Here is a 17,735-nt window from a genome sequence, read left to right as displayed (position 1 = left end):
CGATTTTAAGCAAGGATCACTCTAGTATCCAGAAAAAATGTGAGGGTGATTTGCTTTAAGAGTCTTCATAGCATTTAATACTCAAGTAAGCTGTCAGTGATTTGAATAAACATTAAAATAAAATGTTCATAAATCCTAACTCTTAGGAAATATGTACCATGCTTATTTTGCTTAGCTGACTGGTTAGTTGAAACCACGCAGAAACACATTTCAGTGGCAAGGCATTTCTGTGGATAAACAGTTCATCTACACATTGCAGGTGAGAGTGCATAACAGGACTTTCCTCAGTCATTCTTTAGCAAAGTTGAAGATGTGTTAAACTACTTAGATGATCTCAACAAATGTTATGTTGGCTTAGACCAGCAACTGGTATTAATTTAGGGAAAGTCTTCACCAGAGTTAATGAAAACCTCAATAGAAAGAGATCACCCTATGAATTATAAATACACGAGAAAGAGCATCTACTGCTGTGTGTATCCCTGAGTCAGAAACACTTCTAATCCTGGCAATAAGTACTTCCTCAGTTCTCACGGCCTATGGAGTAGTAAGATGAAAAATACACTTTCATTTATTTACTTAGATTTAGAAACAAATATAGTTTTGCTATGCTGTCTAATCTGGGCAGGAACTTAGTCCTTCTGCCTCAGCTTCCTAAGAAGCTGGGCCCACAGGATTGACCATTGTGCTGGGCTAAAAATATTTTTAAAAGTATAGTAAAATAGGGCCTGGGAATTTAGCTCAGTGGTAGAGCGCTTGCCTAGGAAGCGCAAGGCCCTGGGTTCGGTCCCCAGCTCCGAAAAAAAAAAAAGAACCAAAAAAAAAAAAAAAAAAAAGAAAGGTTTAAAAAAAAAAGTATAGTAAAATAGTACAATGAAATGCTTCTATATTAACTCAGTAACTGAAAACAGAACAAGAATATTTAAAAATGCATATTTTTTAAAATCGCAAAGCCAGAATATCTAATAATATCTGTACCATAGCTTCTACTAGTACAGAAAATATAGCACTATATTAAGTTCCTCTTTCTTGAGCCATCTTCAAAAGGATGCTGAACTGTGGCCTTACTTGGCCTAGAACTTGATCACAACCGATGTACTGTTGGACTGTGACAGAGAAAAAGATAACATGCTTATGCTTAACGGAAACTAGGACTCCTCACAGAAGGAAAGAGCCTGACGGGTTTGAAATCAAGAGCTGACGAACACTACTATCTCCACTGGACTCACGTCGGACATCTGGGGGTTCCTTTCCTGGTAAAAGTGAACTGTGTGATTTAGGATACTTTTCTCAGTACTAACAACTGGAAACGGGACAAAATAAAGACCTATGTTGAAGGCCTGAGGCAGGTATAGTAAGGGAATCCAATGTCAATACATGGGTCAGAGGAACTCAGCCAGTACTGGCCAATGCTAGAAGAGATGCCCGAGGGGCAAGAAAGGGTGAGATTTCAATGGACTAATCAGCCAGAAGTATAAAAGGACTTAATGGGACTGAGGAAGGGTTCTGCAAGTAGAGATGAACTAGGGCATGACCACAGCACAGCATGTGACCATTTCTGTTCTATCTAAATAGAACTGATTTGAGAGTACTGGGGACATCCCAGAAGTCACTAAGAATACACACATCATTTAAAAAACAATTCTATTTATTGAAAGATTAAATAACTCAAACCAATAGGAAACATGGAATAGTCTCTATAACCCACATTTGTCATCTTCTCTCCACTTCTTGAACTAAAATGTCAGGATCACCTTAACACAATCTACTGACGTGAGGAACAGAGCTAGTATTAGTTAACTATCACTGAATTATCTCTAGGGTTTCATGGCTGAATTTAAAATTATCATTTGGGGTTCTAAGTGACCTAATTAGGAGGCAGTGACATCTGAAAAATTATAAATTCATTTGCAATATAAATCTTAGTAAAGTCTGATTCTTGGTGGTCTCACAGAGCAGTCAGTTGCAGGTCTGGATCAGTTCCTCTAATTCTATATGCGATCTCCTGTTTCCTTACCACAAATGATCCACAAGGTAACACTTATAGATGAGATGAGTCAGACTAAGAACCACATAGAAAAAGTTACAGAGCCTCATAACCACATACAGTGTGATACAGGTATTAGTTTTATCTGGCAACAAATTGAGTTCTCCCATTTCTTTTGTAGGAAAAATGTTGAAATATTCATATATATATAATTTATAAATGGCACCATATTAAATAGTTAGCCACACTTTAAATTAGAATTTACCTATAATAAAAAAGTAAAAGAGACAATCTTTGCTTAGAAGGAACTCTACTTAAAAATCTAATAACTGTACACCTTTTATAATAACACAAAACACATATATATTTTTGTAACTAGCATTTTGTTTTAGAGTTAAGTATGATTATAATATAGCAAACTAGAACTGGAATTCTCCTGGGTACAACTCATTTTGAAGTAGAACAGAAGAAGTAGAGTACTTGCCTAGCGTGCTTGAGGCTCTAGGGTCAATTCCAGACACACAAACCCAAACCCATGTGCATGCATGTACATGTGCGCGCGCACACGCACACACACACACACACACCCACACACACACCAGGCATATATAAACATAGAATACACACATACATATATACATACCAGGCACACATAAACATAGAACACACACACATACATAGATACACACCAGGCACACACACAACACACACAAGGCAGAAAAGATCATACAGCTGTACAGAAGGGTCTAAAGTTTGATGAGCAGAGAGTAGGACATTTTACCACCCATCACATAGAACACTCAACCTCTTCCACAATAACCACTTATGTAAAAGGTAAGAATCAAAAGTTCTGAAATAGCACTTTTTTTGTTGTTGCAAGTTTACAACAAAATAACTTAGAATAATCTAGAATCTAAACCTGAACTGTGCATTATTTTTATTTTTTGATATTCATATTTAGGCATCTTGCTAAGTACTGGCTAAGAAGTATTAAAGTTTTTAAAATTTTATTTGATGTATGTGATAGTTCTGCAAAGCATTGAAATCCTTGAAACTATAGTTAGCAATGGTTGAGACACCATGTGGGTGCTAGGAATTGGATCCAGGTCCTCTGCAAGAGCAGAAGGCCCTTAACCCCCGAGCGAGCTCTTTAGCCAGTAGGTCTTCCTCATCCTTCAATCTTTCATGCTGTGGTGACTCCCAACCATACAATTATTTTAATTCTTTCGTTGCTGCTGTGAATTATGTGGATATCTGATATACAGATGGGTTTAGGCGACCCCTGTAAAAATGTTGTTACGCCCGGGCTGAGAATTGCTGCTCTAGCCCTATGCTGGTGCTTTTATTTCGAAACACTGAAAAGTTTAATGGATCATGTAGGTCATATTCTTCTAACTGCTGATTACATTTAGACCTGTGAGTTTTGGGTAAGAGATAAATGTATTTTCAGAAAGTCTATAAACTTACCAAATTCTCTTCTTTCTAATGTTATGATCTCAGGATCATCATCGTAAATACCTAATTTTAAAAGTGGATAAAAATCATAAAATTAAAACTTCATTGTAACAAATCACTACATAAAAGATTATTCACTCTTGCCTTAGCTATACGAAAAAATCAGATAGTTACACTGAATTTCAAACTTGAAAACTACACATCAATTGAGAGAAAAGGCAATGGCAAGTACAACCACCGAGGACTCTGGCTGAGAGCACTTCTCCACAGGGAGGGATTAGGATCCCAATCACCTTCTCCAATCCCATATGAAACACCTGCTTTGTTTTGCTACTTTTAAAAATAACCACAAACTCATTAGAAGTTGTAAAAACAGGCTGGAGTGTTGGCTTAGAGATTAAGAAGACTGGCTGCTCTTCCAAAGAACCTGAGTTCAATTCCCAGCAACTTCATGGTGGCTCACAGCACCTGTAATGGGATCCGATGCCCCCTTGCGGTGTGTCTGAAGATCGTGACAGTGGGCCCATATACATAAAAATAAATAAATAAACCTTTAAAAAAGAAATTGCAAAAACAGCACAAATTCTTATGTACCGTTCACCTAACTTCTCCTCAAGATGACATGCTATTTAATCTAGGGTATCACTTTAAAATACGTGATATTGCTTAAAATCCTATGCCTATACAATCTGCAGAAGCAGATACTTAGTAGTAAGTATAAATTTATTTACTGTGGCTCAACTCAATGTGAGAAAAGTCCTCATTACTACCTAATATCCAAGTAACATTAACAATGGGTATAAAGTACAAATAGCACATTTTTTTTTTCTACAGAGGTCACTTGTAAATAAATATTTTGAACTTTATAGGACATTATAGGACAAAGTTTCTGTGGTGTTTTTTGTTTTTAATTTAAACATTCAATTCTACCCTTATAGTCTTATAGAAGTCATAGATCATATATAACAAATAAGTAGAAGTGTATTCCAATAAACTTTTATTTAAGTAGCAAACCAGGTCTAGCTGGAGAAAGTCAGTAGGTAATATATTTAAATATTCTCAAAAGCAAATCAAGTCTTGAGTAAACTGCAGATAAGAATTTAATCTATTTTCTTTATTCTGATATAAAAGCACGTCAGGTCTTACCTGCATTGGAAGCTAACTAGTGACGACAGGAAACACTGGTTCTGTGACCACACCTCTATCTTTTCTTCCGCCTTCCCTTCTTTCCTTTGTGCCCCCCTCTCCTCTTGCTTTTTTGTTTATTCTTGTCACCATGTAAAATCATGATCAACAATGGAGCCACAAAGGAGGACAAGGCTTCTACCAGACAAGCTGCCATTATACTTAAAAAAGTTTAGCTTTCTTGGAACATGTAATCTTCTTCAAAGTTTTGAAAAGCTTCAATAGTTAACTTCTAATGCAACATACAGCACAAAACACTGCTAAATTAACAGGAACCATACATAAGAATATTAAGTATAATCTGACCAATGTACTCTCATCTACGTACAGTAATTTCTGAATACCAACCCACTTCCTTTTCAGTTCAACTTCAGAGTATATTAGAAAACACTCATCAGAGAAACATACATGAAATACATAAACTAAATAGCAGAACAAAAATAATCTTTCTTTTTCTCATATTAAGAAAAGCTTCGGTTGGGGATTTAGGTCAGTGGTAGAGCGCTTGCCTAGCAAGTGAAAGGCCCTGGGTTTGGTCCCCAGCTCCAGAAAAAAAAAAGCTTCAGGCCGGGAGACAGCTTGGAGGTGCAGAGCGTCAAGTCCTGCTCAGGTGAGGGAGACAGCACCGAGCGCAGGAGTGATGCCGCCTTACCGCACAGGTGAGGGGAGACAGTGCAGAGCGCAGGAGTGATGCCGCCTTACCGAAGTCGTAGCGGTAGTAGCTCCAGCTCTCGTACTGGCCTCCCTGATTATCTTCCAGGCCCTTTTCTCCGTATTTGTCATACTTTTTCCGCAGATCTTCATCTTTGAGTACTTCATATGCTCTATTTATTTTTAAAAAATCACCATGTGCATTTGGGTTATTCTGTTAAAAAATGAGATGCTATAGTTACTTCAAATGCACAATTTGAATCCTTTTAGCAAAATAGCTTTAATTGATCCCAGAGATTCCTGAATTCTAGACACCAGCAGAAAACACAGGGCGGGAAAAAAGAACATGAATCATCAAGATGAAATAAGGAAGTCCTTCTAAGGAAGCAGATTTTCAAAACGGGAAAAGCTTGACAGCTCTGGCAACACAGTTTCTCATTTCTATATAAAGTATCCAAATAAGATCAATGGGTAAAGATCAATAATTATCTTGTAGAAAATGCTGAAAAAAAACTGTAACTAAGAAAAAAACTAACCCCTGGAAGGCTAACTCCAAAATGTGTTACTTCTGTAACAATGGTGATGTTCCCAGTTGAGACTCAACATAAAATGTGTTTTTCAATGCAACAGTTTATTAAATAAGAAATAATACCAACAAAATTCAAAACTGGACTGAAAAATGTTACTTTTTTACTGTTTCCCAGAATTGGCTTCTGGAAATCACACTTGGAAATTTTAAGACAAAACTTGTAAAACAACAACAAGAACAAATCTTTAAATATAATACAGATCTTTTAATATAGTACAGATAGATGTCTGGGAAAGATAATTAACTAAGAGTTTATAATGTAATTATTATGTAATTGAACAAAATAATTTCATTTATAAATTTCTACTTCAAAAATTATCTCCATGTCCTTTCATATGACAAGGTAAAAATTAATGAAAAAAAAACCCTTAAATTCCATAACATTGAAAATTAATCTGTTTTTAAAGATTCGTGGTACACAATCAAATATTTACAACTAGAAATCCATTTGGAGCTCTCAAGTTTTCATTTATAAGTTTGTAAGTCAAAAGTTTAACTTTCACAAAAGAGTGAAAGTTAAAGCACACTGTAACTAGCTACTGTTGTCACATCTGCAGGACATGAGTCCTGAGGGCAGATTTGTCTCTATTGTTCTTCACTCACTTTAGTGTTCTTCACTCACTCTAGTGTGAGCACCGCTTCACAGATAGGCCTTGGGGTGAGAGCCTCTACTGCTGGGAATCAGCTTACAGAGAAGAGGTAACCGAATTTGATACCGACAGAAATCACTGTGCTTTGCTTCTCCTGGTTTTACTTTGACAGATGAATTACTAGTTTTAGGTGGTGGGGATCAGACCCCTAAGCCTTGTGCATGCTAGGCTCTACTTCTGAATTATATCTACAGTTTCCAATCATAATTTTAGGCATTATGCGTAAGCATATCAAATGCTCATTTAAAAATAATTAAAATAGAGATATGGCAAAGTAATCAGGTATTTAAAAGAGAAATTTTACCTACCGGGTTTTTATCAGGATGTAACTTCAGTGCTAATTTCTTAAAGGCTTGTCTTATTTCTCTGCTGCTTGCAGTTTTAGACACTCCAAGTAAACTGTAAAAATTCTGATCCGTGCCCACCACGATAACCACATACAGTACTAGAAGACAGAGACTTATCCGCTTCACGTCTCTGATAAATTCATCTCTGTTTAACCAGACTCCCATTCTCTTCTCTTATGCAAGCTCTGACTTATGTGAACATTAAGATACAAGGCTGGGTCCGGTGGTTATAATAAACACACGTGAGAATCTCTGTCCACATTACTTCAAGGGTCAATCAAGCATCTCAGAACACAGCTCAGAAATGTTAACCTAGAGAGAGCAAACCAGGCAGTTAAAATACTTTTCAACCTGAACATTTATAACGGGATTTGCCAAGTGACACGGTCAGGAATACAGTCTGCACTGAAGGTCTCTGTGACTGGCTTTGAACACCTATTCTCCAGGATCCTTGCCTCTATATTGGTAATTAGTAGTAGATAGCTACCTAGCTTACAATAAACACACACACACACACACACACACACACACACACACACACACACAGAGGGAGAGAGACAGACAGAGACAGAAAGGCTCTGGTCAATAAGATACTACCAGGATAAGAATCAGCAGTATTTCCTTCTTCTCCCAGCAAGTTACCCTTCTCTAATTCCCCTTCCCTTTCAGTCTCTTCCAGGCCTGGAAAGCTGTTCAATTTCCCTTTTTAAATCTAATCTCATTTGCAGAGAAAGCCTTTGAAGGAACTAAAAGGAAGCATGAAGCTTCTCCAAGAGGGTTGTACCTTTCACGTAATTGTTTAAGAACATCAGTATAAAGATAGATAACGTAAAAAAGTCACAAGTTTCCTAAAGTGTTAGCACCAAGATTAGTTATTTTATAGTAAAAAAGGAAGAAGAATTGCAAATCAGAGCAATTTCACTGCAAAGCTGTCTGGAGTAAGCAAAAAATAGGAAAACAAAGACGAGAAGAACCAGGCACGCTTGAGGGTAAAACCCTAGCATTAACCTTACAGCTAAACTAGTACTCTTTGATATCTTAAAATGCTTTGAGGGAAAAAAAAAAAAGATCTAACTTCCCTAACATTCTCAGTTTTAACTTTTTTCATTTAAGTCCAGATATGTTTCTAAGTATCCCTCCTTACCTGGGAACAGGCCTCATCTCACTTCTACCTCCCCCTTTTCATCCCCCCTCCCCAGCCCTACAAATACCTTTGTAAAATATACGGAAAGAAAAAAACAGAAATATCCAGACTGACAACCATCAGGAAGGAAAACAAATGAAGAACAAATCTCAATGAGCACTTTGGGATAAGGTGTCCCTAGGCTTAGGGTGGGTTTCTCAGGCAGCCTGGGAATAACTGAACAGACCGGGGCCAGTGAGGCTGCAGGTAAACTCAATGTTAATGATGGATGCTGCCATCGCTCCAGAGCGGGATGGAGGAGAGGCGAAAGACAGAGGGAACCGGGCTGGCGAGGGTGCGTCAGAGGTCACAGATCGGACCAGGGAGAGAGAACCCGAGTAAGAAAGGGAGAGCAGAAGCGGGCAGTCAGAACCCGGTACAATGGGGCACCGAGGCGGTGGGATGCGGTCTATCTAGCGCCTTCTCTCCCTGATGTCCCCGCGGTGCGTGGGGCCCGGCCCGCGCCCACCTCGGCGTCTTCAGCTACTGTCCCATCCTTAGGCCGCCTAGCCCCGGAGCCGGCAGGACCGGACGCCTACTGCGAACGCGCGCAGCTGCAATTCTGCCGCTCCCGTCGCGCCGGTGGGCGGGGCCTGACGCGGGGCATTGTGGGAAAGGCGGGAGGGGGCTAGGAAAAGGCCAGACAGCGGCCAGCCGGGTGGGACGGGTGGGACCGCTTAGGCTGACGTGGCCTTCTGTGCGGCTGCCGGTCCCGCTCCTAGCCAGAGATAGAAAAGAATCCCGCAGCGCGGCCCACAGACATTTTGCGGCCGTCGTCAACCGCTGGCGGAAGAAGGGGTGTGAAGCCCGCCCTTTCCGGTCCCGTTGCCAGGGCGACGGGAAAACCCGGGTGGAGAGATCCGGTTTGCGAGTCCTCTCCAGAGGTTTGGTTAAAGGGTGGGTATCCTTGAAAGGGCAGATTTGGCAGAAAGTGGAGAACTCGCCTGAATTGACCCCGTTTGCAAGGGACTGGACAGAATAATAATAAAACCTTCCTAGAAATAAAATTATTTACAGCTTCTGCGTATCAACAAACATGAAGCGTTCTACAGGATTTCTGGGCTTGTGAATCCGCCTTCTAATCATTTCTCCTCTCCTTTACTGAATTTGATACAGAAGCTGCATTTTTTTTTTTTTGAGTCATGACACTTTGACCATTGAAGTAGACACAATTAAAAGTCCCTGGAAGAGGAAACGAGGGAACCTGATGGTCGTAATTTAAAATACATAGAGACTGGTAATGAGTCTTTGGGTACTAAACCAGATATCAGTTAATAATTTTATGGCTGTAGGACCGGTTGCTAAATCAACATATTGTAAGAAACGGAAGTATAACGAACAAAGGCAAAAATATCAAACAGCCTGAAGTAGCAGCTGTTAACCTGTACCAGGAACTGGCCGAAGTACACATGCCTTAACTCAGTCCTACAAATACTCTCCGGAGAGACTGCTGATTACTGTACAGATTTCAAAATGGATAAATAAATGGGCAACTAAATATTGAGGAAAATGAGATTGACACTTAAGCAGCCTCGTTCACTATGGCACAGGGAACCAAAATTGCTCAGAATAAATCTAAAAGCAAAACAGAACTGAAGAATCAAGTGGAAGCCAATGGTAATTTTTTGCTACTATTGTGAATACACTTCGACTTTATCTTTTAGATGATAGGGAAGCTTCTTAAAGCTTTATTGTGAGGAACTGCAGCTCCGTCTTACATCATTTGCAACCCCTGAAGGGAGGACACAAAGAAGACATGCTTAGGAAAGGGAGAGCAGGGAGAACACAGACACAGGCAGCATGCGGCAAGTAATTGAAAACACTATGCAAACCATTTTCTCTTCCCTGGGATACATCCTGGTGGGTAACGTGAGCAAAGACTAACTGTTGTTTAAATATCGACCTGCGCTCGGATAAAGCACACCAAGCCAACACTGTTCCACATGGAGAGATTTAATGGGAGAATGATACAAGGGGAAGGATGAGAGAAAGAAGAGAAAAGAAAAGAAAGAAAGGGCAGAAGATGTCTGCCTTTTATTTGGAATAAGATGTAACTGCTCCCAGGTTGGAGAGTTAAGCCAAAGGAATACTGGGGATGTATGGCTGTTGCTATGGCAACAGTTACCAAATGGTGTGGCTGCTGGAGGTGAAAGTAATTCCTGATACCAACACTAACTGCCCTCAAGAAATTGGATAATGGAAGGACATCAACCTGTTGTTAGTTATTCAAAACTATCTGTAATTAGGAAGGAAAAATACATAGTGAAACAAAAAAACAAACAAACAAACAAAAAGAACACAGGCCGCAGCAAACCAAAAAGTAGACAGGACCATCCCTCGGCTTAAAGCTCATTTTAAGACCTTGTATGGCTCAGTGGTTAAGATTACTGGCTGTTCTTCCCTGAGTTCAATTCCTAACACCTACATGGCAGCCCACAACTGTCTGTAACTGCAGTTCCAGAGGATCTAGCACTACTCTTTCACAGACAAGTAGGCAGAACACCTGTGCACATAAAAATAAATGAATCTTTAAAAATAAATTAAAAACACACTCCCTTTTCCAATGGGAAGCTGAAGAAGAGTTTTAAGTGATGAAAAATGTTTTATGTAAAGATGACTTTGCTTAATTTGAAAATGATCTCAAAGTTACAAGGAATTAAACGTGTAGTACAAAAAATGTTTTTTCTCGATAGTTTGGAAGTAAGTTGACTTCTCCCATGACCTCCCAAAACTAGTGTGTATTTTTTCATAGATGGGATGCTTTCTTTTATAAGAACAACCTTAGAAACCAGGAAGTTACTGTCAACACATTATCAATGTCTAGTCCACAAATGTCAGGTTCCGTTTTTTCCAATTATCAGTAAGACTTCCCAGTAGAAGGTTCTAGTAAGGAGTTATTTTTTTTTTATCTTTTTAGCACAATAGTGTTTTAGACTTCCTTAATGAGGAATGTTTTCCCAGATTTTCCTATATTTCAAGGTCTTAAGCTTGTATAGAATACAGGCCAGTTATGTTATAGATTCCTTCCTATTTTTATTTGACTGAAGATTCTTCATGACTCAATTTTGGTGTGTACATTTGACAGACATGTATCAAATGGCATTATATTCTCACTATCTTGTCAGAATGTCTCAAAATTTTATTTCTCCCATTATTGGTAGTGTTAGATAACTTGATTATGAAGATTTATGTGATTTTTCCCATGTAAAATTACATTGTTTTTATTTAATAAGATGTCCTTTGTGGGGAGCTACTTGGAGAAATAAATTCTTCTTGTTAAGCTTTCAATTTATCCATTATATCCTTAAAGATTCATGGATTCCTGTTTTATGAAGCTAATAAAACCCGTTACTCTCCTTTATTTAGAAATTTAAGTAGTTTTATATCTGGCCAATTGAAACTCTTAAAAATTGGTTTTTGTGTTATCTTGCCAATCTCACCATTTTTAAACAAGATTTATTTATTTATTATTATATATAAGTACACTGTAGCTGTCTTCAGACACACCAGAAGAGGGCATCAGATCCCATTACAAGATGGTTGTGAGCCACCATGTGGTTGCTGGGAATTGAACTCTGGACCTCTGGAAGAGCAGTCAGTGCTCTTAACCACTGAGCCATCTCTCCAGCCCCAATCTCACCATTCTTTAAGCTTAGATGTTTTAGTATACAGTAGATTGTTCTAGGGTCATTCAGGACTCCTCCTGCTTTGGCACTGACAGGAGCTATTTGTCCAAGAAGTCTTGGTTATTTTGAAGGTGGTATTTGATTACAAGATCTAAGGCTTGCTCCTTAGTACCATAGTACTCATTGCTTCTTAGTAGACAGAGGCAGTGACCATATGTTCATACACACATATTCATGTTTGTGTTTACAAAACTATTAGAGACCATATATTCATACACAAGTATTCATGTTAATGTGCATAAAATTATCGCGTTACACCAGTACTTCTAAATTTCAACGTAATTCTATGTGATACAGATCTTATTCATTCTATGTAATCTTCCCCTTTGCAAATCTGTAGCCTGTTTGGGCTGATGGTGAAAAGCCTGGCTTGCCTTATCCTTGAGATCTCTATTCATTTGCTTCTCCATGTTACCCATTTCCCTTTACTCATTTTGGCTCCCCCTCCTATAACCAGCTTGGATTCCCTACTACATTCTGAATGGCTTCCTTGAAAGATGCTTTATTCAGTCCATTCCGGTCTAATCTGGGCTAGGCTATATATAATCTTGCAACGATACCTTCTTCACGGTGAAAGTAACAAGATCGAGTAACTCACCTTCACCATCCCTCATGCAGGCGAGTCTCCTTAGCTCCATTGATTTAAAAACATCAATATAAAATTTAAATTATGAGGAAAATTTCAGCAGGTGTCCTGAATAATTGAATTACAAGTGTGTTTATTGGGCTTCATTTAATGGATTTTGGCGGTCTGAATTATTTAGGATAGGTTATTAAATTTTTAAAAAATTATTTTATGTCTATGAATGTTGGCTGTGTATATCTGTGTACACAGCATGGGTCCTGGATGCTCATGGAGGTCAGATCCTCGGGGACTGCAATTAGGAATTATTGTGAGTTGCGATGTGGGTGCTGAGATTCATACCTAGATCCTCTGCAAGAGCAGCAAGTACTCATAACCAGTACCATCTCTCCAGCACCAAAGCATTAAAAAAAGTATTTTAGCTACAGTGCGAAGAACATATTTAAGGAGAGATGTGATTGATTAAGGACAACTGCAAGAGATCAATGAACTGATCCAGACTCAGTGCAGATGAAGAGAAATGAACAGACTAAAGGAAAAAAATAAGATCTCACATTCTGCCATTTATGAAGACATATATATGTATTGAATGAAATTATCTTGCTTTGAGGATACACATCTGTAGAATCTCAAATAATGTAAGCAAAAGAAAGAACAGTTATAAAGTCTCCTAATTTTTTTTTTTCGGAGCTGAGGACCGAACCCAGGGCCTTGCGCTTGCTAGGCAAGCGCTCTACCACTGAGCTAGTCTCAAGTATAAAGAACAGGGTCTCAGGTATAAAGAACAGGGTCTCAGTATAAAGAATAGGAGATGTTGGTCAAGAGGAATGAATCCCAGTTATAAGATATTTTAGGGATATAATGTAATGTTGATTATCTGTCTGTCTATCTATCTATCTATCTATCTATCTATCTATCTATCTATATCTATATATATATCTTAAACTTGAGAGTAGATTTTTGTGTTCTCACATATATGTGCATAGCAACTATGACTGGTGATGATGATGGATATATTAATGTTAACTGACTCAGCTATAGTAATTAGTGTACTTTATATATATATCATTTTAAGTTTTATTCATATATTAGAAATTTTATATATGACATGTTAATTGACTCTGCTAATTTAATACATGTACTGTATATATAATATATAAATGTATATATAAATTTAATTATTGTATGTAGTAAATGTACACAACCAAATTATATATACATATATACATACACATATATGCACATAAATATTTAATTTGCATCTGCACTCACTCATCTATCATCTGGGCCAATTCACTGACCTTCTGCACTTGTCCTTGGTCAACCGTGTCTCTCCTTAAATATGTGCATATATATATATATAAAAATCATGCTGTATATTTTTACTATGTTTAATTTTTTTAATGAGAGAAAAATGATATGGATGGTTTGGTAATAAATTGGTTATAATGTGGAAGATATTTAAAGACATATCTTTATTTTAGATAACTAAAAAGAAGGATACCCACTTTAGCGAGACCAAGCCATTCGTTGTCTGAGTATAAATATGAAATCTCAATATCATGACTCCATCATTTACGCATGAGACACACTATAACAAGAGGGATACTTCCCTTTAATTTTTAGTTTCATTTGCAGAACTTTGTATCATTCAAGACTCAGTATGTTTCATCTGCAGACATTTTCTGTGTACTACAGAACGTACACAGTAGGAAGAAATAAAGTGTACTTGACCACTTTATCTTTTATTGTTGTGCTAATGACAACATATCGCAAGAACGTCTTATTGGCTGGTCTACAGTACTGATTCTTTGAGATCAGAAATTTGGTTTTCTTTTCCCCCCCAAAGCCTCATTAGAAGAGAGCTTGGCATCTACTCAACACATGCATTAGTGTGGAATGAAGAATCAATATTTGGTTTGTACAAAGAGGACGAGTAGCCTTTGTTCCTAAAGCTATGGTTTGAGGCTGAGTAAAGTGCACATTATCAGGACGAAAATAAATGACAAATGAATGACAGAAGCAGTATGGTCCATATGATGAATTTTAGGGTGACGTGCTCAGAGAATGAGAGGAAAGTATGTGGGATTCTAATAAAAAGAGTTCCTTGAAGTACTTGAACATTCAGAATTGGGTACGTTCTGGAGTCATTATCCCATTCCTCCCACTCAGAGGAAGACTTTGAATGACTTATCACTCAAAGGGATGGAATGGGAGTACAGTCTATATGTTCTGCATTCTTAGTGTGAATGACAATTATAGCTAAAACTGCATATACTTCATATGCCTCAGGTACTACCTAAAACATGTCCCCTCCATTAATACACTTAATTATCACAGCAGCCCTCTGACGTAAACACTGTTATTGGCAATTTTTTTTCCAAAAAATGAGTTTATTTCTTGTTTCCAAATATTATGTGCATGCTTGTGCATCTGTGTTTGGACATATGCAGGTGACCTCAGAGAACAGAGAGGTCAAGGCTCCCTGGAGTTGCTGCAGTCACAGACAGTTATGAACCACCCAACAGTGGTTGTGATGATCCGCCTCAGGCGGTCCAAGCAGTGAGAGTCTGAGGTGTCAGGCAGGACGCAGTGAGAGCTCACTGGCTGAGCTGGCACTCCAGTAACTGTTGCCAGTTCTACTTAGGAGGAAACCAAAGCAAAGCAGAGGGTAAGCCTCTTGCACTCATCTCAGTCAGTTGTGATACGCTTTGGATTCCAACACAGGAGGTAATCTGGATCAGAAGTCCGCCAAGACAAATAACACAGTAGTACAAGACAAAATCCGAGGGCAAAGGAGTCTGGGCAAAGTTTGAAGGAGACACGGTCTAAGGGCTGGAAGTACTAACCCTGTGGAGTTGTGCAGAGCTCCCCACTGCAGAAACCAGCTTTGATATGTGCTATGTGTTGTGTCCAGGGAAATGTACTAAAGGCTAAATGCCTGTGGTTTTATTGACGCTAGACACAAAATCATCCTCTCCTTAGCAGCTGTCAATATCCTAGCCTCCCAGAAAGAAGATAGGTATTCTGCTCAACGCACCTGGTGTAATTCAGGAGCAGAGGGTGAGTATTATCATTCAAAGTTGTTTTATAATGGGAGGAAACTATTGACCTGCTAAATTTCTGGATGCCAGCCAAAGGCCAACCTTCAAGAACAACTCCTAAGAGCAGCTGTCCTGCTTGCTGTGATGACGTTTTACTGTGTACCTAAAGTCACCCCTACCCTCCCACCAGTTGGATAGTACACGGAGCCAGCGCCTTCTGCCACAGATTCGAGGATGACATCAGCTTCGAGATATCAAAGAACAGTTCTTGTCTGCTAGGCAGGAGGATATGTTAGAAAACTAATTATTAACACAGAACTTTCTTTGCAAATTAATTTACATTGAAAGAGAGCAACAATCTAGCTCTGTGGAAAGGGAAATGCTACTGTATTTAGTAAACGTTAAAAAACAAAGAGGGTTTGTAAGACATTTTGGGAGAGAGGATCTTCTTAGCCTAGACTGACTTTATACACTAAGTTATATTCCAAGTTGCAATAAGATTTAAATGTTAAAACTCAACTAAAAGTAGATACAGGGCCATTAAGTGTATTTATCATATTTAAAAAAATTTAAAACAGTTATGCATTGAGAGATGTTTGGTGAAAATAGTCCAGAGAGTTCCTCTGAGGCTCCTCTCAGGTTTTTTCATAGCTGTGCTTTATATAACTATGGTCCAGATTGAAGCAGAAAACTGACATCGACACATAGCCTCTATCTTTCTTTATATTTAGCAAGTGTATAGTTGTGCGTAACCATTTCAGCCACAATGCCAAAGCATCTCCATAGCGGTCTCCTACACTCGTTACCCACACTTGATCCCTCCCCCACCCCCACCGCCGGAAGAATGACTATTTTTCCATCTTTACAATATCATCATTGACAGCATTACTTAAACTACTGTGTGACCTTTTAAGATTTCCTTGAACTCAGGAGAAAACCTTTGCAGTTGATCTACATTTTTGCAGGTTCATCGTTTAAAAATGTTACATAGGAACTAGATTGTTGGGGGGAGGGCGGCAATGGGGGGAGGATGGGGAGGGGAACACCCGTAAAGAAGGGGAGGGGGAGGGACTAGGGGGATGTTTGCCTGGAAACCGGGAAAGGGAATAACACTCGAAATGTATATAAGAAATACTCAAGTTAATAAAAAAACAAAAACAAACAAACAAACAAAAAAAATGTTACATAGCATCATGGTTTGTTTAACTTGCCTCCTATTAACTTGCAACCTTAATTGTTTCCAGTTTAGGACTATGCCAAATAGTATTGCTTTGAACATTTGCAGTAGGATGCAGAGTGTGTTTACGTGTGCATAGGTGTCCATTTCTCTGGAATAAGTGGCCGATAATATGGTAAATGCATAATTAGTTTTTAAAAGAAAAGTAGTAAACGGTTCTCTGAGTGGCTATACCAATTTGCATTTTCACAAGCAATTAATAGAACTGTCAATAGAACTGTGGTCTGACCATAAGATCAATCATGGGATTGTATTGTCTTCCCAAGAACAAATAAGTTTGCATTCCACCTAGGGTTGAGGGTGGTAAAGAACTTTGGTGTTTCTGATGGCAATGCATCACAGTCACCTGAAACAGACAGGAAAGAGAGACTGTGACCCATTCCGGAGAAGTGCTCAGAAAAAAAAAATGCTACACAGGTGAAAAGCTCTGGAAGTTGCTAGTTTCCCACTCAGAAGAGGTTCAGGGGCACATGCAAATGTGAAATAGTTATAAAAGAGAGGGCAAACATGGGCAGAAGGAGCTTGCACACATAGAAATTGAAAATACTGTTGCTTCTATGAATAGGAGAGCAGCTATGAGCTATAAATGGAAATTGGCTTACTTCTAAAAACCCGAAGGAGGACAATTTAAAATCAGAGGTGAAGAAGGACTGAACTAAAGAATTAGGCACTATGCTATAAGATAGTATGATACACGTACCTCATTGTGTGTGCGAGGTCATTACAGGTTCTCGCTGAGACAGAAGAGGACAGATGAACAAATATGAGAATATTTATTAGAGGAACTGTCTTATCTAATTATGGAGATTTTTGAGGACTCATAACTACCTACCTACATGTTGGATGTCTTCACAGGGAAAAACAGTTCTTAATTGCATCAAAACACATAAGGGTTTTGCAATTATTACCTTTAGATGTTAACTTGATGAAACTAACAGATACTTAGGAAACTGGTGACAGATTTTGTTGGGGTGTTAAGGATGTTTTCAGAGAAGACTGTTGCTAGATAGTTCAATTTAAGTCTTAAAGGTGCAGAACCAGGGAAGCTGGTGGTGGAAGTGCCAGCCTCAAGCTGGAGGTCTGAAGCATGGACAGAAGCCCTGGATGTACATGCAGGACCTGTGATGCCTATGGCAGAGGG

The 17,735-nt window shown here is 38.6% G+C and overlaps 1 protein-coding gene across 3 annotated transcripts in view; it reads right to left on the bottom strand.

Annotated features, from left to right (window-relative positions):
• Positions 1 to 11,326, bottom strand: part of Dnajc10 (DnaJ heat shock protein family (Hsp40) member C10) — a 42,731-nt gene extending 31,405 nt beyond the window's left edge. For 2 of the 3 annotated variants that reach the window (XM_039104498.2, XM_063283280.1), the window contains exons 1-4: positions 8,514 to 11,326; positions 6,823 to 7,173; positions 5,327 to 5,489; positions 3,452 to 3,502 (exon numbers count right to left, since the gene is read on the bottom strand). In XM_039104498.2, the coding sequence (XP_038960426.1) occupies positions 3,452 to 3,502; positions 5,327 to 5,489; positions 6,823 to 7,026 (418 nt within the window). In that variant the 5' untranslated portion in view covers positions 7,027 to 7,173; positions 8,514 to 11,326. The remainder of the gene's footprint in view (positions 1 to 3,451; positions 3,503 to 5,326; positions 5,490 to 6,822; positions 7,174 to 8,513) is intronic. The other variant, NM_001106486.2, reaches the window with a different exon arrangement.
• Positions 11,327 to 17,735: the final 6,409 nt, after the last annotated feature.

Source organism: Rattus norvegicus, chromosome 3, assembly GCF_036323735.1.
Source record: "Rattus norvegicus strain BN/NHsdMcwi chromosome 3, GRCr8, whole genome shotgun sequence".
NCBI classification, from domain to species: Eukaryota; Metazoa; Chordata; class Mammalia; order Rodentia; family Muridae; genus Rattus; species Rattus norvegicus.
The sequence above is the reverse complement of the archived record's forward strand: the minus strand, read 5'-3'. Positions and strand labels throughout refer to the sequence as shown.